Source organism: Onychostruthus taczanowskii, unplaced genomic scaffold (assembly GCF_017590055.1).
Source record: "Onychostruthus taczanowskii isolate IOZ18803 unplaced genomic scaffold, ASM1759005v1 scaffold42, whole genome shotgun sequence".
Taxonomy (NCBI): Eukaryota; Metazoa; Chordata; class Aves; order Passeriformes; family Passeridae; genus Onychostruthus; species Onychostruthus taczanowskii.
Genome location: NW_024501682.1, coordinates 5,280,132 through 5,306,200, shown reverse-complemented (window position 1 = coordinate 5,306,200; position 26,069 = coordinate 5,280,132). Strand labels below are relative to the sequence as shown.

At 39.9% G+C, this 26,069-nt stretch overlaps 1 protein-coding gene across 3 annotated transcripts in view; it reads right to left on the bottom strand.

The window, feature by feature from the left end:
• Positions 1–3,501: 3,501 nt before the first annotated feature.
• EPAS1 (endothelial PAS domain protein 1) overlaps positions 3,502–26,069 on the bottom strand; it is a 77,088-nt gene continuing 54,520 nt past the window's right edge. The window contains exons 7-16 of one of the 3 annotated variants that reach the window (XM_041413504.1): positions 18,233–18,339; positions 13,361–13,508; positions 12,396–12,604; positions 11,884–12,071; positions 10,902–11,012; positions 8,727–9,211; positions 7,505–7,643; positions 7,298–7,415; positions 6,583–6,768; positions 3,502–5,848 (exon numbers count right to left, since the gene is read on the bottom strand). In XM_041413504.1, coding sequence (XP_041269438.1) covers positions 5,697–5,848; positions 6,583–6,768; positions 7,298–7,415; positions 7,505–7,643; positions 8,727–9,211; positions 10,902–11,012; positions 11,884–12,071; positions 12,396–12,604; positions 13,361–13,508; positions 18,233–18,339 — 1,843 coding nt within the window. In that variant the 3' untranslated portion in view covers positions 3,502–5,696. The remainder of the gene's footprint in view (positions 5,849–6,582; positions 6,769–7,297; positions 7,416–7,504; positions 7,644–8,726; positions 9,212–10,901; positions 11,013–11,883; positions 12,072–12,395; positions 12,605–13,360; positions 13,509–18,232; positions 18,340–26,069) is intronic. The other 2 variants (XM_041413505.1, XM_041413506.1) reach the window with 2 other exon arrangements.

The window sequence follows — 26,069 nt, the reverse complement described above, 5'->3', positions numbered from 1 at the left end:
AGCCATCTGGGGAACTTGCTCGACTCCGCTCTCATTTTGAAAACTGTTATTATGTGTGCATCTGAAATTTCCTGGGATTTTTCTTGAAGCGCTGTGTCAAGTGGCTGATAAAAGAGACAGTATATTTTCTGTGAGCCAGCAGAACCTTTTTCATTCATACCCCACCACTGCTTGCTTGAATAGCAAATGGAAGCAGGCTGTGAAGAATGGCTGAAATGACTCAGGGGTAGTATTGCAGCTCTTCGGAGGATGCACTAACTTCTTGTAAGTTGGAGCATTAAATCTGCATTCATGTCAGGGAAAGGATTGTGATCTGTTATGCCCAGTGGTTAGAGTGGGAATGGAGTTTGGACATTTTTAACATGAGCTCAACACAAGAACCAGAGAAGCTGAGGTTTGGGTGAAAATGGCTGGGAGTCTGGCTGACCATTGTTTCAAACAGGCAGCCAAGGCAAGAACATGATGAGAAAGAACCCACACTGGAAGTCCCAAAATCCTTGCTGAAAACTGCTGCCTGCAATGAGGGCTGTGTAGCTTCAGTCCCTAGAGCTAGTGCCAGCCCTACAAAGATCAACAGCCAGATCTCAAATATTAAAATATGCCTGGTGCATATTTTAGAGAGTCACTCTGTCAGAGAGTCACTCTGGTTTCTGCTGCTGGTGTCTTTGAGGATCTAACTTGCCAGTTGTGTCTGTGATTCCAAAGCCTAAACACAGACTTTTCAAGTGAGGAGTTTGAGGGAGTTGGGTTTTTTGAGATGCAACCCAAGTGAAGTTAAGATGCAGGAATTTCCACATCAGATAGTACCCAAGGTGTGACACAGCTGCTCTGACTCCAGCATGTCAAGGGCTGGTGTTGGCTGGCTTGCAGGTAGTGCTTGCAAGCCAGGCTCATCAATGCGCTGCTGTTCCCTAATGAGACATCCTAACCACATTCCTGACTGGGAGGCGTGACTGAAGAGAATTAAGTAACTCCTTGATTACAGGAATTTAGGGCTTCTTCAAGGAAAATGTTCTATGTGAGACCTGCAGCACATCACAAGCTTCCAAAACTTCAGGATGGCTTTCAGTCAAGTAACAACAAAACATAGCTAAGGTGTTTCTCACTTAAAAAAAAAATATATATACTGTATATTCAAATGCATTTTTAATGCAACACCCAAAACTGGGCTATGTCCCAATTACTGGAGCCTTCCGATGGTGCTTTTGTTGTATCAGTTAACTAAGGAAACAGCAATGAACTGAGCCTGGAGCGGCAGGAATCCACGCCTGCCTCCCCTGCGGGCAACGGTGGGCTCGGAGCCCCAGGAAACCAAAAGGCAGCATTTGTGCTGTGTGTTGGTTTGTGCTAAGGGAGCAGGACAGGGACGTGTGACAGACCTTGTCCTAATAAAATATTGTTAAGGACTTGATTTTTCTTAGAAATGATTTCTTCCTCCCTTGGGAAGCCTATAATTAGGAGTTGGAGGGGAAATTAAAAATAAGCTGTTTATTTCAATGTGGAAGAATATTTCCTGTTCTCCACTGTAGCTTTTTTTTTTTTTTTTTTAAATATATCTATACACACACACATGTTTGTGGCATGTCTGTGAATGGCTTTATAAAGCTCCTCAGGTAGAAGTAACAGATGAAACCTTTACCACCTAGAACTAGAGCATCTGTGTGTTAGTTTTCTGTGTGCTCTGCCTGCTGCTCCAAGTGAGTGTGATGAATCACGTAGTGTCTGCAATTTTAGTATGGCTTAGGAGCCTGTGTCTCCAGTGAAAAGACAATTGGACTTTGTTATCCAAGTTCTCTGGGCTTTCTTGTATTTTTATTAGTAGTCACATGTTGAGAATTTCCTTATTTTGCTATAAGTATTTCCTTGATAAACATCACTAATCTTACCTGAGTGAATTCTGTGTTCTAGGAAAAATGGTTGCTTGATCATTTTAAAAGGATGATAGACTTGATAATCAGCCAGAGGCTGAGACCAGCCCAAGTCATGAGAGCTTGGCAAAACAGGCCAATTTTTCAGCAGAATGTAATGAGTGTTGAACAACATCATCGGGATCAGTGCTGTGCTGTTAGAGATACAAAGTCTGATGCCAAGAAATGGTGCTTTTAGGCAGTGAAAGATGATGTATGCTGAATTTTAAGCACTTCTGCTGCCCTACTGGGGAGAAAAAAGAATTAAAAAGCCACCATAAATCCCTGCTCAGCAGAACAAAACTCAGCTATTAATTTATAGGTTGCATCATGTTTCTGACTAGGGTTTGGGTCTTTGGGGTATGTAAACTGTACTGTCAGAGTTTAGCTGTCCAGGATGTCATACATGTAAAGAAAATGCACTAAAACTCACTAGCATGAGAAGTGTTTATCTGTAGAGGGGGAAAGAAAAAAGGCAGCTCAAAGCACTACCAGTGTGTTCCTTCAGCTATCTGAATGTGGGAATGGTGAATGCAGGACCCTCTTAAGTATGAGTGTGTGAGCAATCAGCTGTTTGGACACCCCAAAAAATATTGCTTGACAGAACTAATTTATATTAACAGTTAGCTATTGCACTCTTCAAAAGATAGAAGTTGATCTTAACAGGTTAGTCTCTATTTCAGAGATTGTTCCTTGGTTTTTTTTCCAATACTCAGTTGGATTAGGATCTGCTATGCTGAGTTAGTCCTGGGGACACTTAGACAAAGACTAAGGGGATACTTTAAAATGGAGAGTTTTGTACAGTAAATGTTAATTACAACAGATTTAGAGGCAAGGATTTGGTTTCTACTCCTACGGAGTGTCCAGTCTAAGAAAGGAGGTAACAATAGCCCACTTTTGCAATTCTCTTCACAAGAAGTGCTGCTGCTTGAGCAGCTCACTGGCGTCTGTGTGTTTGGAACTGCATGTTCCAAAGGCAGTTATCAGAAGGGTCAAGCATTAACAGCTTCCACATAGCACTGAAGTTTAGGTGCATGTTTGGAAATTAATTTTTTAATGTGTCTGTCTTCCTACTATGTGATCGGTGTAATTGCACAGACAAAACTGGCATTTTCTGTATGGAAAAGGATTGACCTGTTTAACAGCAGCATTTGCATTAATGACTACTCAGGGTGGAGCAGAGGCTTGGAAGGATTTGATGGGGAAAGCCCATGAGTCAGGGGCTTACCAAGACTGCTAGAATATGATGGCTTCTGTTTCTCCAACAAAACTCAGGTTGGGAACTGTGGGAATTCAGCCTCTAAACTGTGGACTTAATTTTCCCTGTCTTTTTTTTGTAAGGGTAGCATTACAAAACGCATCCTCAGCTCCTCAGATAGAAACAGAGTTTTGAAATAGAAGCAGCAGTCTGAGCCACAGGACAAATTCCAGAAGGGCAGTGGTCTGCAGGGAATTATTTCTTCATTTGAGGGAAGCCAGGGAAACTCTACAAAGCAGTTGATAGTATGGACCTTTGGCAGGCTCCTTCCCAGCTCTCAAACATGGGTAACATTTGATTGTTCTTTCAGTCTTCAAAGATCAATGCAAACCTTTATTTTCTATAAATAATTTAATAAATACTTTTGTTTTACAATGATACAACAAATAACAAATTCATAGCGAATGAGTCACAAAGAATTTAGGATCAGTATACTTTAATAAGGTATCAGTGTCAAAATACATTTCCTTATCAAGTTAAAGTTCCCATACAGTTATAATATTGTCAATAAGAATTCAGCAATATAGATTATGAAATAATTATGATAAAAAGTATGATTAATATTAAGACATAGAATATTTTTTCAGAGTGTTTTAGTAAACTGTTAGGGTATAACATCTTTAATGCTGAAACTACACAAATAAGAAACAGAAGAGCAGTATTCAAGTGTCTTTAATCCTTCAAGCCTTAAGTCTGTGCCACTGCAAATTTGTCAAATGTGGATGGCCAATTTTAATCAGAAGTTGATGCTTATAATTAATTTTTTCACACAGTAATAACTTCACTTTACAAGTAGATTATTTTTGGTAATAAACTCTCGAAAGATTGCCTACAATAGGAAGTATATTTTTTTTACATCATGTACCTAACAAAGGGTCTTCAGCTTTTCTAAGTACGTGTGGTTAAGACTTGCTTAGCACAGCGAACTCTGAAGTGCTCTATGAACCCAAGGCTCTCTCTATGCAAGTGTCAGCGCATGAAGTAAAGCAATTTTATACACCAGGCTTCAGCAGACTCAGAAGTCTCAAAAATATATTTTTTGTTCTAAGTTTCTGGGCCAGATTTTTCCTTTAGTACTTTGCCACTGTTTCATTTTCTTCAGTGAATCTACAGTGATTTACACCAGTGGAGGAGACAAGATAGATCCTAACACAGATCTAAATTTGTATGTACTTTAAAGTAAGAACTGTTCACCTGCCTTTTATTGTATTACTTTTTGCTGTTTAGAGATGTTGTAATTTAAAACAACAAAATCCTTTGAAAGCATTCAAAGCCCTATTTTTCAAATCTGTGCATGACAATTAATGATAGTTGAAAAGGAGATCTGAAAATGTCTGGGTGCCTTTTAATGACTTTTTACCTATTGATTAATGTAAGGCAAATAAAAACGAGGGACCTCGCTGCTGGCTCTTCATCTCACTATGCAATCCCTAATTCTTTTTGTCTAATTACAACTGAGTTAGCCTATTACTCTGGAAAATACTATTTTGACATTTTTTTTTATTCAATATTGCAGTTATAATGCTAGCTGGCATATAATTGAAAACGGGTAACATAACATTAATCAGAGGTGTTAGTACTGGCCACTGCTCTGATTCCTGAAACAGCATAACAAATACTACAAGTTCCTAGCAGAAACAGCTCTTAAAGTAGTTCTGTCATAGATATAGCAAAAGTACCAAGAGATGATTAACAACTGACCCAGAGAGAGATAATAATTAAAAAATCTGTTTTGTGTAAAAAATAAAGGCAGCAACAAAGAACAAAACAAGAAACCTCAACACAAATGAAAACATCGGCCTAAATCCTCCACTGGGGCAAATCTGTAAGACTCCCTTGGCTGTAGAGCTAAGCCAGCTTAAGGCATCTGGGAATGTGCCTTGCTTCTGAGGAAAAAAGCTTAAAACGTGCAACTTTCATAGATACCCACAAACATTGCATTTCACCATTCACATTTCTTTCAACACAGTGTATAAAAATGAAGGAAAGGGATGGGAGGCAGAAGGCTGGGATTTTTCCTTAGCATACTTTTCCAGAAGTTATTAAAGTTATAATAAAATAAATGCTGGAAAACAGAAAGACTCAAAGGATTTTAATTTGGCAGATCAACAAAAAACTGTGGTTGGAGATCAAATTTGTTTCATTCATCTTTGGCAATAAAAATATAGCTTTGCAGTACTGCAGCCAAAGTATCACATGATGAGTCATTTATACCACAGCTTTTTATTAGCATGAAATTAGAAAAAAAAATTCAGAATATAAATTACAGGTAATGAGATACAGGGAGGGTAATCAAACTCTCTAAACACCACTTTAATTGCAATAGAGAAAATACAGTAGATGTATTTCTTTAATATGAATAATAAAGTGAGTAACTTCAAAAGGCCACTATTTGGTAATGTGGACAGGTTCAATATCCAAGTAAAATCCTGTAAAAGTGTACTGGTATTAGAAATTGTCTAGTTGCAAAAATATATTTAAAAAGGGAAGCTGTTTTGAACGGTGTGGGCCGTGGACTGTGGCGGGGTCGCTCAGGTGGCCTGGTCCAGCGCTCGCAGCAGCTCGCTGCCCTGCAGCAGCGTCGAGCTGCCCAGCACGGGCACGTTCACCTCACAGTCATATCTCGTCAGCTCGGGCAGCAAGTAGGGCTCAAAAGAGGGCCCCAGCAGGCGACTGGTCAGACCTGGAACGCAGCAAAGAAGTAAGTTAAGGTGCTGAGACTAGTAAGGGCACTTGTTTCCTCCCACCTCTTCTGTTTATACCAGTTGCGTTCTGTTTTTATGTCAATATGCCTCAAATCACCAGCAGTTCCAGGTGTCAGAGCAAACCTGTGCTCTGCCCCTCCTTAAACTGCTGCAAGGGTGTCACACAAGCAAGTGTAGTTTTTCACCTCCACCCCCAAACTGAGATCGTTCTGAGAAAAACTGTATTGGTGCAGATGAGAAAAGCTGTAGTAAAAGACATGGTTTCTAAATTGACACTGCTCCTCTCATGTATTAAAAAGAACAGACACACGTCCCCTTTAATTACTTATTTCAGCATTTAGAATGCACATGTTAAGAGTCTGACCCACAAACTTCCATATCTATGCTGCAGCAAAGTTGTTTATTACGATGTAATAATCAATTCTATCACAAATATCACAAGACGAGCATGGATGGAGGATGACAGGTCTGCCAAGGTGAAAAGGTGTTAAATTTAGCTGAAATGAACGGTAAAATTATTTTTCTCATGTATTACAAATGTAAACATCACAGTTTCACACTAAACCAAAAAACTGATTTTTTTGTGCTGTATTTTGATTTTTATCATCCTTCTCCTCCACATTTTTTGTGGTTTTTTTTTTTTTTTCCCCATGGAATCATTATTGGAACAAAATACCAACATTTTCCAATCTCTGTGTTTGACAGCTCTTACCTGATGCTTTATGAGCTGGCTGGACACTGTAGTCCTGACAGTGGGAACTGTAAAACAGAGGGGGAAACGCTCCTGCTTTCACCTTCTCACCCGGACTGTCACAGGTGGGTTGATGCTGCTGCTGCTGCTGTTGCTGCAGTTGATTCATTGGTTGGCTCAGACCTCTCGAGTTACAGAAAAATTCATCTGTTATTTAAATAAAAGGGGGAAAAAAAAAAGCTAAATGAAGCCAGTGCAATAATTCTATTAGATAATACTGATCCAAAGCAAAGTGAACCTCAGTGTGATAGTGTTACAGCATAGGCAAATTTGCATCTTATCACAAAGGAAGTCTAGAAACAGCCCCAGCTCTAGCAGTAGTACTGCAGTCAAGCTATGCTTGTGTAAGGAAATGCAGTGTTGTAGAGAAACAGTATCTGTTCTAGCTCTGAGATATTCACACCTTGGATGAGCAGGAGGTAAACACCACTCCACTGAGCTGCTCCCTCCGAAGCAAGTGTGTGAACCTACGTGAAACCAGCTAAATGGTATTTATCACATGTACCTTTAAATTGTTCAGCTCTTAGTGATACAACTTAGTCTGTAATTTCAGCTTAGTGTAATATTTACAGAGCTTATTTACATTTCCTTTTGAAAGAGCTTTTTTCCCTATTCAACCTGTCTTAAAATGGTGTTTCAATATGTAACATTGCAAAACCACTTTCTTTTGTCTTACCAGTAAGAACACTTGTGCTGAGCGACTTCTTTTCTGCAACCAAGGAACAGTTTTCCCCCTTGAGAAACTTCATTCTCTTCCACATTAAGTGAGATGGGTTAATGACAGATGGATCTCCCTAGAATGAGAAGGGAAGCAAAACAAACAATTACACTGATGACCATGGTGAGTCCAAAGTTGTGAAGGGGATGCATTTCTTATGATTACCCCACTCAGCTGTTGCAAGGCTTGTTCTTCATAATCCAGTTGTCGCTTCAGTTTCAAACTGGTAGACAGAGCAAGTCTTGCTGGGTTTATATCTATGCCTCGCTGTCCAAAAGAATCCAGGGGCCTGTGGAGAGGAGATCTTTGCATAGGAAGGCAAATCAAAGTAATCTGGTTCATTTATAGAGATTCTTCTTTCATTTAAAGACATTTGAAGTGTCTGAGACTTGCCAGTGGACAGATCTCAAACATCAAATGTTTTTATTTCCTGTTATTAGTCATCCTACCATCTTCAGAAACTTTTGACGTTTGAGATCAAAGACTTATGAAAGTTTAGCATAAACAGCCTCTAGGCATCTCCAGGCAGACAAAAAAATGCTGTGGAAAAGAAAGTAATTCTTAAGAATTGGATTTGAGAGCCATGCATGCTCCCTTGCTTTACATACTGTGTATGAACACACAAGTTGTTGACTGGGGACAAACCCTTTCTTTCCAGATGCATATTCAGACACTGGTATTTCTGCCAGCAAGGAATCCCAAAAAGCAAACTGCACAGCTTCATGTTTAAAAATGACCATTGCTATTTTATATACTTCCTGAACATGTCAGTGTGAGCAACATTGGAAAGTCAAGAGCTACAGAGAAACTTCTAGCTATGAGGCAACTTCTAGGACTGCGAGGACTTCCAGGCCCTCTGATCTACATCTCATCACATACTGTTCATGTGTGTAAGAAAGCAAACAAGAAGGTTGCAGAAAAAGAGGTTGCAATTTAAGTCTTGGCTGTAGTATTTATTATATGCCAGCAATAATGTACTTTCATTCCTCTCTCTTCCCCATTTTCTGTTGTGCAGAAAATATATGCAAGGTAAGATAATGTGTGTGTTCGTCCCTGCTACTGCTGGACCAGTAAGTTTTTTGGTGCTGTTCTTAAACAAAGTCAAGCATGCTTTGCAAAATTACTGCTGTAATTTTAACTGGACCAGCAGGAAATTCATTTGCCTATCCTTACAGGCAATGAAAAATTAGCGCACTTCTGCTTCCTCCAGACTCACTGTCACTAGGAGAGCACCACATTAATTTCCCCAGAGCTGCAGTCTGATGCCTATCACAACAAATTGTTTCAACTGAATTGAGAAAAATTAATTTTCAAGACTACAAAATTTCTCATTTCCCAAAATATTTTTTTGGGTAAATATACATAGTTATACCACAGAAACACGTACCTTTTTTTATATATGGGTACTCTTTGAGAAATTATTGGTGGGCCCGAGGGGGAACTTGATAGGGATCCTGAGTATTTATCCATTAGTTTCCATTTGGCAGGAACGTATTCTAATGTGGGATCAGGTGGCCACTGGGTGTTTGATCTTCCTCCCATTGAAGACAGGGGAGTGCTGGCTTGGTCATGGTATGGTGGCAGTGATGACCTACTCACATTGTTGAAGAACACCGATGACAGGGACCCATGACCAGAGTTAATTTTTTCATTTGATAGCTGTGGGCAGTATTTCTCTGGGAGGAACTGATTCTGTGAAGCAGGAGTGAGGGGTTGGAAGATGGTACTCATGCTACTTAGATGCTGCTGGGTATTTTGTGCACTTTCACAGAGAGGATTTTCTTCTTGGTAGATGGGGCTGAGCTGGAAATCTTCTCCATCCATAGGAATGTAAGGGGCCAAGGTTTCAAGGTCCAGTTCATTAAAGTCAGTCTGTGCAAAGATAAAGTAAGTTCATAAAGAAACTATAAATTAGTAATAGTTGTGGCAGTTAGTGTGATATGGAATACTAATTGATGCAAAGCTGAAAAATCAGTGGATGCCAAATTTACCTAATGAAAATGGCCAACTCCTGTTTAAAGGAGTCTTATTTCTATGCTAGCATACATGTTCATATCATCAGCAGCAAAATGAAGATAACAAACTGAAGGAAAAAACCTCCCAGAGGAGCAATATGTGTTAAAGCAGCTTGCATGCAGCCTCCAGCATCACTGTGATCTGAAGTAGATGCTATTTCACTAAGCTTTCAATGACTTGTTTGCCAAGACTCTACAGCATGCAGCATGTAGTTCAACCTCAGGCTTTTTCATGTTAAAATAGAAAACACAGCTTTCTCATAATTCAGCTACATAAAAAAAAGATGTCTAAAAATGCAAGGGTTGAAAAAATGTAGCCAGAAGGACATTATAACACTTAAATCTGTATTATTTTTTCCCTTGGAGGACTAGTCGCACCCACATTCACTTCTCTTGGCATTTGACCAGAGCTGAACAGAGAGAATAATCAATGTTGGCTCCCCGGTCAGCTCATGACACCCCTGCAGCACTTTTATAATACTTGTTTTTCCCACCAAAGCAGCTGATGTGGTGGGACACACCTGAGCAAGCAGATGCTGAATCTGACAATACTGAAGTTTGCACACGTGAAGTCTTGCAGTGAGTTTCATCCAGCTCCACGCTTCTCTCCTATCTGTCCACTCTTTCTTTTGCTTTCATTTCTATGTCCAGACTTAGAAGAAAGTTCTCCAGAACATGGATTACAGCCTGCCTAAGCCTGTAAATTGTGTTAGCAAATTGAAGTATCTAATTTGGGCAGCAGCATCCCAAACTTTCTGCAGGATTAATAAATAGAGATGAGTGTGAGGTCTGTGCTACCGATCAGCAGTGCCTGTTCCTTCCTCTTGACTATAAAGTATAAGCTCTTCACAAAGCATTTCAATTAAGTATCTAAAGTTAAGTAAGCTGAATCAGGCCCACACCTTTTATTCACTAGCTCACTTGCTGTAATGCTGTAATAATGGGTTTATTTATTTATAGGGGAAATTTCTACACTTACATGATTATTAGAATGCAGAAGATGGAGACTCTGTGTTACTTTATGTGCACGTAATTTTCAAGTCTCTCTGAAAACCTCCAAGAGGCAAAAGAAGAAGCATATCTCTAAAATGAGTTTTCATATTTGTAGTTAAAGGAGATGTGTACTATTAGGAGCATTCCTCTCTCATATGGGTGTTTTGCAAGAATTAATTTATTTATATTTTGTTCTAGAAAGGATGTTTACTCATTAGCCATTTGGCTGCATTTGAAAACAAATTGCTGCTGCTTATATTCCTTATCCAATCTACGGAAGCCTCCAAATTTTGAAACCTCTCTGGTGATCCTTTCTTCTTAGCAGTGCCACCACAGTGACACTCTAAACCTTGTGTTTCAGAGAGTTAGGGACAGAGAATGACATGGCAGCTTTTGGAAGTGCACTGTTTTGTTAATGTGCATCAAAGATTTAGTGTGCATGTGCACATGCAGTTTAAATGCTGTATCCCAATATCTGCACACACAACATGCAGCTGTACTGTCTACTAGTAGGAGACTGATCTTGGTGGATTTTAGAAGAGAGAGTTTATTACCTGGGAGGTGCACTGACTTTTTGATTCTGTGTCCATGGCAAAAAGTTTTTCAATCACCTCAATCTTAAAATCTTCATCCACAGAACAGTAATAATCTCCTGGGCTGCTGGGCTGCATGGAAATAACAATTTGTTCTAAGCAGGAAGACTACCACAGTACTGGCTTTGCATCATGTTGTTTATACCATGCTGTTACTCAGTAACAGATCTTTCCTATGAAAAGTGAACGGGCAGATGGTGTATTTAGTGTGCTCAGAACCCAAAACTGTCCACTTCTATCAGAAGCTTTTCTCTGACACAAGATTGTCAGTGCAAAACATAGGCACCCATTACAGGAACCTACTTCCTATTTTAAATGTTTTTTGGCAGCTTAGACCAGCAACAAGAAATGTACACCATTAAATACTTTCATCAAGAAATAAGATGCTTAGCAATACTTCCGTGTTTTCTTAAGACATCCATCTTTTCTGGACGCCCTCTGGTAAGAGTGGCTCCAGCTCTTGGAGGCAGTGCCATGGAAGCATGTTCATTTCTTCAGTGGGAAACTCCAAGGAGCTGCTCTCAGAAGCCTGACTTGGCTAAACTTCCTAAAAACTACAGCTTCTACTTAACAGAAGGAGGATGGGTCTGGGGTAATGATCCCAGTGGCCACACAATTTTACATTGGCTTTTTATATAAGGATAACTCCATGAAAGGTGGTAGCATGTTCTCCTACTAGTTGTTTTATATGTCACAGTAATTACTAGAGGGACAGCTGGGAGACAATGAGGGCTGCAGTGTGAAGCCAGGATATTGTTCCCATTTTGTAGTTTTGCTGTTAATTCTTAAGGCATGATGCAGTATAGGAAGAATAGGGATACTCTGGGCCTTTCTAGTAAGAAGTGAGACAGGACTGCCAACATAAAAATGTTGTCTATATATATTGATGGGATTTGGATACAAAACATAACATGCTTTTAATGTTTTTTTAAGCTCTTCTTACCGTGGAACAGCTACTGTTGCTGCTTGCACTTGGAGTACTGCTGCCAGGTGCAATCTGAGGCATTGTAAAGGATGGTATCGTCAGTGTTTCACCTTGAGCAGGGTGGCTTTTCACTTCCACTGGCCATGCTTTGTTTGGTGTCAAAACAGCATTGGTGAAGGCAGGGGCTTCCTCAAACTTCTGTGTTCCTGGAGGGGGTTTTAACAATATTAATGAATACTTTTAGCTGGTGCAGTGTTATGATACAACTGCAGCTATTCATTAAAAGTAAACACTGCTCCTAGTTGCCATGACAATAAGTTGGCATAGACTTAATGCACGTTATTTAGTCAGCAAGAAAGCCTGAACCTGCCCTCATTCACAGAAATTTTCCACTGGTGTGAGCATGTGGGCTCTTTTAGCCATTACTTCCTATTTGTACACACAGCAAACAGACCTTGTCTATTAAGTTTCTAAATGAAGGCTCACATGTGGTTCTTTGTTGCACAAAAATAATTTATACAAATACTAACCAAAATCCAGGGAAATAATGGCATCACCAGGTGTTGGTGCCAGCTGAGCAAGTTCCTCTGGTTCTTCCTTTAGCTTAGTAAACAAGAAGTCACTCTTTGCTGTTGCAGGGATGCTGCTGTCATAGGCAGTGTTCATTGTCAGCAGGTGAGGCTTGAAGAGTGATTCTGTTTGGTCCATGGAGAACACAACATCGTTCTTCTCAATTTCACTAAGGAGAGAACAGGTTTTAGGCATTTTGTACCATAAAGATGAAAGATGTGGATAAAGTAGGCAGCAGAAGCTCCCTGAAGCTGGGGCTATAGGAGCACTTTGGCCTCTCGGTTGCGTGCCAGGCTCTCGACAGGCGAGGCACAGTTCCAGCGTTGCTGAGCACCACCATTTCGGATGACGCAGAGAGTGTGGTCAGGACTTTTGTGGGAATACTCAGGGCTTTGTTGCTCTGCTTTTTAAAGGGATGTAGTTGAGGCTGTAATGACCCAGACTATCACTCAAATAAGAATTTCCTATTTTGGCCCCAACTAGGAGCAAAAAAACTTGAGTTTTGCCAAATGAAGGCAAAACTTCTGATTGGTTCTGATTTTTAAGGCTGTAAACAGCTTTTCCTAGCAACACACGATACAGTTACTACTGTTTTATCTCTTGGTCACAGCATTAGAAAAACAAACCACATAAGCAGTTGTGTTACACAATAAAGTCTTCAGTGCAGACTGTATACTCTGCTGTACGAGCACAGCAGCCGCTCTGCAAAGGAGAAAGGCTGTGGTGTATTTCAATAGCGCATATGGGAACAGGCATGCCACATTTTTCATCGATGTCTAACATCAGTAAACAAGACTGAACAAAGATGACTAAACTGATTTCGGAACAACAATGTTGAATAAATAGACCCTTGAAAAGTTCCTCCAAATATCGCATTCCTCCAGCACGTGAATGCACACGTGTTCCGTGTGTCCCCTGAACCCACCTCAGCACGTAGTTGACGCAGACGATGCACTGGGGCTGCAGGTTTCGGGTATTGTAAATCACTGTGCCTTGGGTCTCTAGCCATACGTATCCCCCGTGCTTGGCAAGCATACGGTACTGGCCCGTCACTACTTGACCTTTTGTACACACTGAGAAAAGGGGGAAGAGATATAAATAATGTATCAGGACAGGAATACACAACATGTAACACTTGTTTTAAATACACAGACTTCTGAGTCTTTATTGTGCAGAAGTGCATTGAAGCATTTGTGGACAGGGATGTGCTTAACTTTGGGAAAATTCATCCATTTTAAACATGAAAGAGGTTGTTCGTTTGAGGCGTCTACTCAAGATTGAAAATTTGAATTCTGGCATTTGAGTTATTGAGATGGTCTGAATCTTCAGATAGAATGTGGAATTAAAAAAAATTAATATCATATCTCAACTCCCAAAATAATGCCTGCTGACTGCATGTTTCTTGAGTCTCTGTTGTAGAAGTGTCTCAGTAATTGATCTGTAGAAAAGTGAATTTGTTGAGGAAACTATAGTTTCCTTATTTAGGTAATCAATAAATATAAAAATCACGTGATTTAAAAGCTATATTTGCTAAGATTTTTTTTAAAAATCAAGATCTTATGGTGGTAATATCACTCTTAAAAAGGTATCAAAAGAATGAGAATAAGAATAAGAATAGTAAACAGAACTGCTTTGTCTAGAGAAAAAATAAGTTGAACTACGGTATTTCTCCCTCTGGTTGAACAGTGTGTTCCTCTGCAAGAGCTTGGAATTAGCGGCCTAGAAGAAACCAAGACCCACGTGACCAAATCAAGTAATGTTTATTTAACTGTGCTTTTTTGAACTATCCTGTGTTTCCCAAACAATAAACTGACAATAGTACAACTTGGGTTTAAAGCTTCTGAATGTTTGAAGGGTGAAATCTGTAGCCATGCTATCCCCCAATATTTTGCAATAGTTGCAGAGAACAAGTTTTCAGTGTGGAGCTTTGGAGATGTAAGCTTTTATGATGTCCTGCCTGTTGTAATTCAAAGCTGTCAGTGAAGGAAAAATAATGTCGCTCAACGGCAAAAAAATTAGGGCTGGAATAGACAAGCAGTACTTGCACTAGTAAGAGCTTGTACTTGTAAGCAGACATAGTCACACTGAATAGCAGCAGAAGTGGGAACTGGCCGAACAAAACCTTTGACCACACATTGGCAACCTTTCCTAAAACAGCTTTTACATCCAAAAGAAGTATGCCATCAAACTAATGCCCTAGAAATAATGCAATTTGACTCAGGAGGACTGGAAAATTGATACTGTGATCTTTTTACAGAAAAATTCCTTGTGAGTGTGGCCATTAAAAGACGCTAGCTATTGTCAGCCTTTCCTACATCTCCACCGTACAAATGTACAACTCCAGGCCTGTGAAATACAACAACTATTTTGCAGATAATTGTTGCTGTGTTTATCCTTCTATTTCTAAAGTTTGTTTGTTTTCTTCCTAGGAGTATTTAATCATCCTTCCTTTAATTTATTTAGACAAAGTAGAACATTACTTTTATTGATTAAATACTTCTGGTGGAACAAAATCAAAAGGCTTTCATTTCAAAGTGTTTTAGTGACTGGACTGTTCTGCTCTGCTTGTGAAACATAATTACACTGTTTCCTAATCATCAGCTCATCAATAAGAGTCACAGTGTAGGCGCCTGTTACATTACAAAGAAGCTTTTTACTGCTTTAATCTTTTTTATTATTATTATTCAAAGCATGTCATGTTCTGATATAATAAAGTACAGCAGAATCCCTCCAGGGAGTAATCTCATAAATTACTAATACACTTGTAACTGCTGACTTTGTTATCAATGCTACATTTAAGGTTCTGCCTTCAGAGTGAACTTCTCACTTATCTTCTTTTTTTTTTTTTTTTTTTTTTTTTTTACTTTTTAAAAAGTATACATTACCTGTATCTGTACAGAACTAGTTACTTGTCAATGAAATAGGCTCCAATTATATTCCTTATCTTTGTGTGGAGAGAGCGGGGAAAGCAGGGACAAATTTATTAGAACGCAAAACCATGATTCCCTTGCAAGGCTTGCTGAACTTCTGCTAACTGCTGGGCACTGTCAGAATTGATGACTGCATAATTGCAAGGAGATATACTCTATACATAGCATACTTCTAATAAAAATTACTGTTTAATAAATGCAAGTCTGCTGAACATGAACTTTGAGGTGGCTATTTCCACATGCAATAGGATGTGGCCAGGGAAAATGAGTAAGTTCTGTATAGCCACATGCTGTGAGGAAGAACATGGTCTGTATAAGCTCTATACCTGCTTGGTTACCCTGCATTACACAGCATCTCAATGGCACACATAATGGAATCCAGGCATTTCCTATTTGAAGGGTTTATGTCTGTTTTGACAAGTCACAGCTTGCTGTCATTTTGTCTTTGTGGTTGTTCTCTGACTTGGTAAGAAGCCTAATGGTCCCAGAAGACATAGGAACTATTTATGTTAGAAAAATTAAAGAGGTCAAATTTGCTGGTTATTTAAACTCATGGTTTTATTGTGGGAAATCACATTTATCACAGCAATAGGCTTTGGTCCTGTGCTTCCAACAGTAAAAAGATAGTCCATGCTGATCCCGTACTCTCATAAATCCAATGGAACAGTTTGATCCGAAACACTTATAACCTGTGCAGTGACTTAAGGATTTTTGCTGGTGTAACACCACCCCTCTAAGGCTTCCTCTTGCCTTCATTCTGCTTCTTGATCAGACCTTGTACCCTGCAGCAGGTTTGTAGGACATGGCCATTTTCAGTTGGCACAAACGGCATCTGGACACACACCCTGCACTACGTGAGGGTAATTGAATTGCTGGAGTGAGAAGCAACATCTATTAGTGCCTGGTCACAGTGGATACTAGAAACTCTCCAGAAATCTTTACATGGACATGTAGCTGAGTGCTCCCATTTCATTAAGATGGGGATAACCAACAAGGGTTTGCTCACCCTCCCTTTGCCGTTACCAAATGGATTGTCAGCTCCCATTTTATTCCCTCCCAGTAGTGTCCCATTCTTAGAAATCCAGCTCAATGATTCAAAAGCACCAGTATAGCACACCCCTTAATTTCACAGGATGACTTTCATTAGCCCAGCACAGGATATTAATATCCTATCTATAAATGTCACTTATTCATTTTTACTTGTAAAAACACTAACATATTACCTAAGAAACAATTTAAAAAATTACATGCCCAGGTAACTCTGACTGAGTATGGGCTGATCTATTTTTTTTCTTTTAATCAGCGTTGGAAACAGGATGATTCATATCAACACTGGTTTACAGCACACAACTTTCATCACTGCCAAACAGTTTTTCAAGAAATGTTTCAGCTTAAAACTGTCCTGAATCTTTGCCATTGGAGCTAACCCCTTAAGGTCAGATAATTGTTCTTTGCTGCAACTTTTTTCTGGGAAGTACAGAAATACTTTCTGTAAGTCTATTTGGTGGCCAATTCCCTATAGACGTGATCTAAGTAATGGGCTTTTTCCTGAGGACAGAGGCCTTCATCACAACAACTACACGGTGTGTGGGGTTTGTTTTTTGATCTTGTAGGATCCAGTCTAGCTGCTTTGCTTTGTTTCTATTAAAAGAGCATCTGCAGAGGTTTTAGTGATGTGCTGCTTAGAACTCTCCAATAACAGCCAAGGGTGGGAAATGTAGTTTGCACATTAAGGCACTACCTTGTCTCCAGCCAAAGCACTAACTCTTGAGGACAGAGATTGAAGATTAAAATCCAATTATCTTAAGACAATTGATGTGAAAGAGATGGAAATTGTAACTGTGTGGCCTGCTGAAGAGAGTGATCTTGGATCTGATCTCTGTTCCCAGAATAATTCAGATACTTTACTTGAAGAATAGCTAAAACTGGCAGTTCCCATAGGCATAACAGTAACAAGAAGCAGTTGTTCCTGGCAGTAGGAATTATTTGTATAATTAATATCCCTTTAAGAAATCTCCTTGCACATCTACTTTGGATGGAGAAGATAGTTGTTATTTGGTAGCAAAAGAGAGACATTCAAAAAAACACTGCAATAAGCTCTTCCTATTTCCCTTTAGCTCTGTCTGCTGAGTCCAACAGCACATGACAAAGATAATCCTAGAATGGCTTGGGATCTTTAAGGAACTTTAGAAATCATCTATTTCCAGCCCCTGCCATAGGCAGGGACACCTTCCACTAGACCAGGCTGCTCTGAGCCACATCCAATCTGGCCTGGAGCTCTGCTAGGGATGGGGCAGCCACAGCCTCTCTGGGCAATCTGTTACAGTGCCTCACCACCTCGATACTAAAGACTTTATTCCTAATATCTCATGTAAACCCACCCTCTGTCGGTCTGAAGCCATTCCACCTTGTCCTGTCACTACATGCTCTTGTAAATACTCCCTCTCCATTCTTCCTGTAGGCTCCCTTCACGTACTGGAAGGCCACATTTATGTCATCCTGACCAATACCTTCTCTTTTCTTTTTGAACAATCCCAATTTTGTTTGCCACCAGGAAATGCTCTTCTCATCAGGCTAGAACTGCCTAACTCAGCTTTTCAAATTTTCAGCTGAACCTTGCACTGTACCTTAGAGAGACAGTGATTCTTCCCTTTAAAGCCAAGTTTATCTTTTATTATGGCAAAACCCAGACCCTCTGGAAGGATCAGCAGCAGATTTCAGCTAGACAAGCACAGTTACCTGGTGTAAATACTGCTCTTGGAGAGCATCTGCACACAAGATGCACTTGTATTTTCAACTATGTATTGAGGTACCCACAATTTGTGCTTTACATGCAAACGACAAATTAAAATTAGACTGTGACTTACAGTTCTGATGACTCTTGGTCATACTCTCCGAGTCCAAGGCATGGTAGAACTCATACGCTGAACGACCCAGCATCTCCTCTGGATGATATCCAATCAACTCTGTTATTCTTGTTCAAGAATAAAAAGCAAGTATTTAAAATTCAGGTCACTGTAGTCTTATGCTCACATGTGAAGGGCAGTATCAGCTCAAGTCCTTAAACTAACAGAAGTAAAAAAGCAAAACGAGAAATTCTAAGCTTTCATACACATGAGGAACTCTAGAGGACTTCTGATCACATTCTGAAATATCTCCATGTTCAGAATAAACTGCCTTTTACTACTACTGGAATAAAAATTCCTAAGGGTGTCAGCGTGTGCACTACAAATTCTCCTACGCCTATTGCATGCTATCTCTAATAGAAGGCATCAACTTGTCTTACTGACAAAGTTTTCAAGCTGCCCACTACATGCAGAAACTCCCAGCAACCACCATTCAAAATCAAATACATGTGAGGGGGGTAATGGTTGGTGCCACTAGGTTTAAAAATAGGTGTCCATTTTAAAAACATACACAAAAGGGTTTGGGCATTGCTTTTAATAAAATGAAAGTGCCAGGTGAGAAATTATGGGCAGTTAAAAGGAAAAAAAATGCTCATCTACTTAGTCTTTTCTCAATCATTTGAAAACTCTGGCATATGGATTAGGTTACTTGGGTGACTAATCCACAAACTAAGTAGGATTTTACACAAAGAAAGCTATGATCTCAAAAACTAGAGGCTTTTTTCAGAGTCTTTTTGAGGCAAGGCTGGATTTCTCACAACTTCCTGAATCAATGAAAATAGGTCATCAAACTGCAGATGATTTTCTTTAATGAGGGGTGGAAGAAAAATGCTTTATTTCAATTGGAAATACCATCACACACAGCTTTACAGGAAACACAGTAAGTTAAAAAAAAGTATATAAAAATTAATTCAAAAGCAAATATTATCTTCTGGTTTACAAGACAGTGACACTCTTGGCTGCATCTTCCTACCTCCAAAATTCCTATAATAACCTGTAATACAGAGAACAGCAGCACACAAACTAATTGTGAAGCTGTCATAAACCTTTAAAAGCTGCGAGGTTTGCAAGGAGTGGTCACATCTTGCAGCACCTCACAGCTGTCAGTGGCAGAGCCCAGGTTTTATGCCACGTCACTGTCTCAGAGTGGCTTTATGTGCCACCACTACATTTGATTTGTGCTATTGCTTCTTTCAAGAGACATCCTCAGGTTTGTGCACTCCCTCGAAGGACAGCTTTGGCCCAGCCCTCTAGACACAAGCATGTCTTTACAAGACAGACATGTAAATACTGTGAAACAAACAGAGCAAGAGCATGGCATTCATCTCCTGGATCCCCCTCCAGCAAGGAAGGCACATAAGATGGGACTATTTTGTGTATGGCTTGAACGCCAAGGTATTGAGTCAGCTTTTCCCTGCCTCCACCTCCACAGAGCTCTAGAGCTCATAGCCCCAGGACACCTTGGTTTTGTCACTCTGAAAACTATTCTCTGTCCTAATTTCCGTGGAACAAACCTGGGTTTATAATACTTTAGTTGAGCAAAAGCTGTAGCTTGTATTGGGTTCCCCTCAAAAACTTACTCTTCTGTTTGTGTTTCCAGTTTTATTTACATTTAAAATTAGACCAACAAAGGGGAAATGTTTGAATCCAGGTTTCAAAGAGGTTTTTTTTTCTGTCTTCACTGACAAGCTTCTGAGCTTTTAAATTGCATCCCACTCAAATTTAACTTTTTTCCTGACACCACAATTGTTTTTTCTTTCTCATAGTATTTCTCATAATGAATTGGTCATCAAAGCTGAATCATCAGGAGAAAACAACAAATACTGAAGGAGCCCTAATAAAATTAAGGCTCACAAAATACAGTTGCTGCTTGCCTTTACACATCCAGCTGGGATGTGTACCACTTACAATGGTGTAAGTGACCAGAGGCTTTTGCCAGGACCAGTGTAAATACATAGTCTTTAATATCAGAAACTGTGGCCTTTGGCTATATAATGGCACAGTACCAAAAAGCCATTCCAGTTAGTTTGGAGCTCATTGCAAGGGGAGGGATTTTAAAAATTCAAGAAGTTGTGTATTTACTCTTAATCCAGTCACTGGAGCTGAGAGCCAAGTGGGGGTTGAGCAGGGAGAAGGAAAACGAAACAAAGATAATGGGGAAGAAACAGAAGCACCATGTCCCCAGCAGCACCAGTGCAAATCCAAACCCCCATTACAGCCTTCATGGAAGTCAGCAGTGGAACTGAGATAGCAAACAAAAAATACACATTACAGCAGGCTGAGGGACTCTTCTCACATGGGAATTGTAAACTCTATGCAAAATTCATGCATTCCAGTCCTGTAATTCCCCTTCTCAAACTGCTCCTTGCTGTCCATAATGAGCAACCTCACTATAAAATCACTCTTCTTGTCATTCCATGGCACAGATTGACTTGTGGTGCAGTCCTGCTGTGACAATGTCAAATCTAATTAGATCTAATGGAATCTTGGATGGAACTTAGCAAGTGGTGGTAGTATCTTTTTACTACAAGCAACTACATATTACATGAAAAGATAAAAATAAGGTATCAAAAAATTACCCACAACCCCACAACACTGGCAAAGTTCTAAATGCATGCCTGGTGACAGTGAAATACTAATGAAGAGTAATTGTTTTAAAACAGTTACTTTAAAAAATAATAATAAATGGCTAAACAGCTCCTATGCTCTCATTGACGGCTCCGTTCATCTGTTAACACTATTCAGATTCATTCTGCTTCTCTCTGAAGGCTCCTTCAATTGACATGATTAAAAAAAAAATTGTAGAATGTTCCATTTTTCCACTCACAAAACCCCCTTAAAACTGGCTAACACTGTTTCCAAAATACATTTTTAAATACTACTATTTTATAAAAAACACTCTCTCTCCAATAGTTGTTACCTCTATTAATATTGGGCACACAAATTGGCAGTTCACACCCTCCTTTATTCCTCCCACAGTGCTGCTTACCCTGAAAAGCTTAAAAAAAATCTTGTAGGCTGCAGGCTGTGCAGGGCTGGAAATCAGGTTAGTGTATTTCATGCCACATTATGCACCAGGGTTGAAGTGGGCAGCTATCCCTTTATCCATCACACCCATCCTGTGGCTCTCCCAAGAAGTGCGTGGAAGAAGACTGGGCAAAGCCAAGAGCCTGACCAGCCCCTGGGCCAGGAGGCAGCAAATGCTTTAGCACAGATCCTTGTAAACCTCACCTGAGCATTACTTAGGTTTGCCAGGGAGGTGCACCCTCTAAACTGTGTGCTCTCCACAGGAGCCTCTTAGCAACACAAAATACCAAGCAACACAGAGGACTAAATGCAAAGGAAAAGGCATTCCACAGAGCTATGAGAAGGAGGAGTACACAGTTAAGAAAACAGGGAAAATGTCTACGTCCCATAATACCAAAGGATCATTTACACAACTGAGTTCAGGCACAAGACTTGCACTTTTGTTTAGACACTGGACAGAAAATTGCTCTTTGTGCAAGCTGTGGAATGACAAAATTAGAAAACAAACTGAATGGTGGTTTTGGATGGCATTCCTGTCACGATAGGCTTTGCATCTGTAGAATACCCATTAGTAAGATAATAATAATTTTTTGTTGAAGATGACATGTGGGCTATGAGGCTGTTTATTTTCCTGGTAGCAACTCATTACTGAGAACACAAATACCTTTGGGAGAATCTTAATTTTTGCCTGGGAAAAGTGGCACTTCAGTTTTCTGAGCTAAACTTGTCATCATGATATACAGAGGTCAAAGCCTCAGAAAACACTGTGAAGAGGTGGGCAATTGCCATCCACAGTAGGAAATCTGCCCCAATTGCCACTACTCAAGTGTGTTTTGAGCACCATTTCAGTTTCCTTAAAATATACAATACATATAAGCATCTCAATATTGAATTTTTGGGACATGGAATAAAGGCAGATTTTGTGCTTAGGGTACGCAATTAAGAAACAAACAATCAGAATCCTATTTCTAGGTTTGTACAATTTTGCCCAATTTTATCTCTTTGAGATGTGGCAAAGCAATCAAAACTCACTGCTTTGAGGCTGCATTTCCTACAAGATGAGCTAGTTCAAGTATTTTTGTTTTTCTTAAAATTGTGCTTTTCTGTCCCTTTATAGGAGCACAGAGCTTTTTATTGTATACCATTTCTTGAGTTAAAATAGTATGGTAAGAACCATCAGGACTGGGAAGTCAGGCTCTGTGAAAGACTGCTCTAATGTTTACTGTTTATAAAAAATAGCTGGGTGTATATTCATCGGGCCCTGTGTGGACTGTGTGTGTGAGGGTGTGGATCTCTTAACAAAGTCTTTCTGTATTCAAACTGTTACCAAGTTATTGAAGTTAAATTGGTCTTGAGAGGAACAAACAAAACAAAGTTATACTTAAAGCAGAACGAGTTTTAAAAAAAAAGAGAGAAAAAATAATAAAGCCTAACACAGACACTATGCCTGGGATAAAGCACTCTGTCAGCCTGCTAGAGCAGGCAGTGGGGTAGCCTTGCCAAATAACCACATTTCCTCTCAAAAATATTCATGGCTGCTTCTACTCTAACACTAGCCAATGGAAAAAAAAAAAAAAAAAAAAAGAAAATGCAAAATCCTGGGACCCCTGGCTACTACTGAGCAGGATGGATGGCCTGGTCAGGTGTATCTGCCCTGTGGGGCAAAAAAAACTACATATGTACATGAAAATCTTCACCAGGACTGTCAGGCCCACTCATTTTGTCTACCTGAATCAAGGTTTTGTTATTGACACGTTTTACGCTTAAATATGACATATACCAGAAGTCGGTTTTGTCAAATGTGGATCTTTGGCTTCACATATCGCCACTTCACTTGTCTCCATACTGCATTTTCTCCTGAGCCAGAATGAAAGGACAGGAGGTCCATTCAAATGCTTTTCTGCATTCCCATTTAACTTAAAAATATTCCCCAAAGAAAGGGCAAATGGACTTAAATCCTCATCCAAAGTCCTGTGCCTGCATATTTCTTATTTACTGGGATATAACTGGAAACACAATAAAATTCAGTTTCCTCTCAGTTGGGCACAGCCTGGATCCCACAAGAATACTGATATGGGAAATCTAACTGGGACCAACGCTATGGCATTGCATCTTCCTGCACCATCCTATTCTGAATCACCACATGTCCTGCACTCCTCATTTTGTCTTCTTCAGCCCTACCATTAAAATGTCCCAGTCAAGAAAAAGAAGAAAAGGTTATATAACTAACTGGGTTTCTAGTAATCAGGGACATACGATCCCCAACAGGAAGCCATGCCTTCAAAGTAAGCACCGATGCCACTGAGGTAACAAAACTGCCTTCGTACAAAGACATGCCTTTTCTTCTGACTAAAACACCCTCACTGGCAATCCTCCCTGACACAAAAGCATTGTGCAGCTGAACTAAACCCTCACTTGGATTATTAAGTTGTACCACTGATCAGCATTTCTGTATTACAGCAAAAATAATCCTTCTTGTAAACCACTTAGCCAAGATAAGTGGAGCAAGGGAACAGTTTTAAATCACTCTTCAGGAATGGCTGAAGCAAGCATTTAAGAAAACAACACTTATTTATTATTCATATCCACAAACCTTTCTCTACAGGCTCATTACCTCGCAAAAACTGTTTTAAGAATACAAACATATCCCACCTAACCACTGGCAAGTCATAGGCCCACATACATAATTTATTTTTGGAAGGCAAATTATATGGGCTACTGTCTCACATGTTTTAAATGATGGCCAGTCTTGCCTGCTTCATATTACATCTACCCTATACCCTCCTAAGGAAAAGCCAACTAGTTTTTGTCACAAAATGCTGTAAGGTAGCCAGCCTGTATTTTCTATGTTGCTTTGTGACAGACAATGAGCTTTCCTAAGGAGATTATACTCAGAAATCCGAGAGTTTCTTTGACTGAGTGCTTTGAAAATAAAAAGTTAATGCTCCCTGGAAGCAGACCTGTCCAGACCAGATGAACTGCAAGGAGGATACCAGGACCACTGCAGAAGCCTAGCAGATGAGGCACACTGCTCTCCATGATACCAGCCCTAAACTGGAAGTACATTGTCCCTTATGGACCAATGAGCTGTGTCAGCCCTGCTGCGTTGCTGCAGAAAGGACAGAGTACGTAGAAAAGAGTTTAGGCACCTGACTGGCACATGCTGCCTTCCCTCCTCTGCTCGCCAGCCTGGATTTACATTCTTGGCATAAGCTGCTCCTTCAATGCAATCTATCTAGCAGCACTGAATTTGATAAGAACAGCTGAGTGTTTTGCATTTTTATGTGTTTAGTGATGCGTTGCCTGCTGGAGAGAGATCATCATCCCTCTGGGAGGGAAGTGGGGGCCAGGTGGATCTGCTGCAAAGAACCTGAAAGGTTTGTGAAGTCTTCTCCTTCTCTGCCCTGGCTATCTTTTTGCACCTTTACCAAAATCTGAATAACACAGGAATGAAATATCCAACCAAAACTATATAGTAAAAGATGTGCTACTTTATAGTCTTGTTTTGGAGAAAAAAAATCTTTAAAATCCCTGCAAGTTCAATCCTCCAGGGGAAGCTGTTGTATGTGACTGCCATGTGAAACATCTTCTCTGTAAATCAAATGCCCACTATTTAAGACAAGGCCAAATATATTATTATTTTTAAAATAAGCATGTGTATCTTTAATGGGATAGCATCAGTCCCTCTAATTCTCATTTATAATGGCTCATGCATTAAGTCTTGCAGAGACATGTGAATGCTGCAATAAAGCAAAATCCTCTGCTACGCTCCTGTAGGCTGCCACTGAATGGCTCCAGTAATTCTGAGCACACTGCTTTCAATAATGAGTCACTATCATACTGAGTTACTCCCTCCAGCAGCAAAATCCTATTAATATCTCAATATTTTCATGCTGAAAATATTAACAAAGGAAAAAGTCTCATTGTGATTACATCAGTTTCTAGTTACTTGCTGCACAGTTCTCAGAGAGTTCAGAAGGTCAGTCACAAGTTTCATTTTTGCAATCTTGCTTTCATCCCCAGCTGCTAGCACTGCAAGTTTATATGGCTGCTTCATCACATTGTTTTAAAAAAATAATCTTACCTAGCAAAGTTTAAAAAAACCTTTGAAGATTGAAGAAATCAACAAAGATGTTTGTCCTGTAAATTTCTATGTAAGTTGCAAGGATGTGTATAATCTCACTGATAACCCTCAGGCCTCAGAGGTTCCCTAGCATCTCTGAATTTCAGGAGACCAATTTCTTTAGGCAGAAAAGTTTGTCTTAAATTCAGGGATTACCTCATAAACTTAAAAAAACTCCAAACAAACCCCAAATCCACAGCAGTAAAGACAGGACTTTCTGGGCAAAGGGAGGACAGGAAGACACTTCATGGGAAGGGATCTCTGGCTCGCTCGCATGCACGGAAGATGGTTATCACAGTACACAGACAGGGAGGAGAGGTAGATGGCATGAAATATGCCATCCCAGGACAGTCAGGCAGGTAGAGACTAGAGGGATTTCCATTTTTTCCACTCATGAGTGAAGTGTGGGGAGCAGAGGACAAGCCCCTTGCCTGATCCAAGGTCCTGCCCTCCCCTTCATTTCGTCACTAAAAGGCGCAGGGAGATAACCAATAAAGGCTGTTTGCTTTTCATTGAGCAAGAGGCTGCAACTCCACTTCAGAGCAGCAGCTACTCTGGATGCCTTGGCAATTCTTGGTTAACGTAGAGCATAAAGCACTTGCCAGCTAACTGATAACACCATCCTGGGCCAAACCAACCGTAAAACAG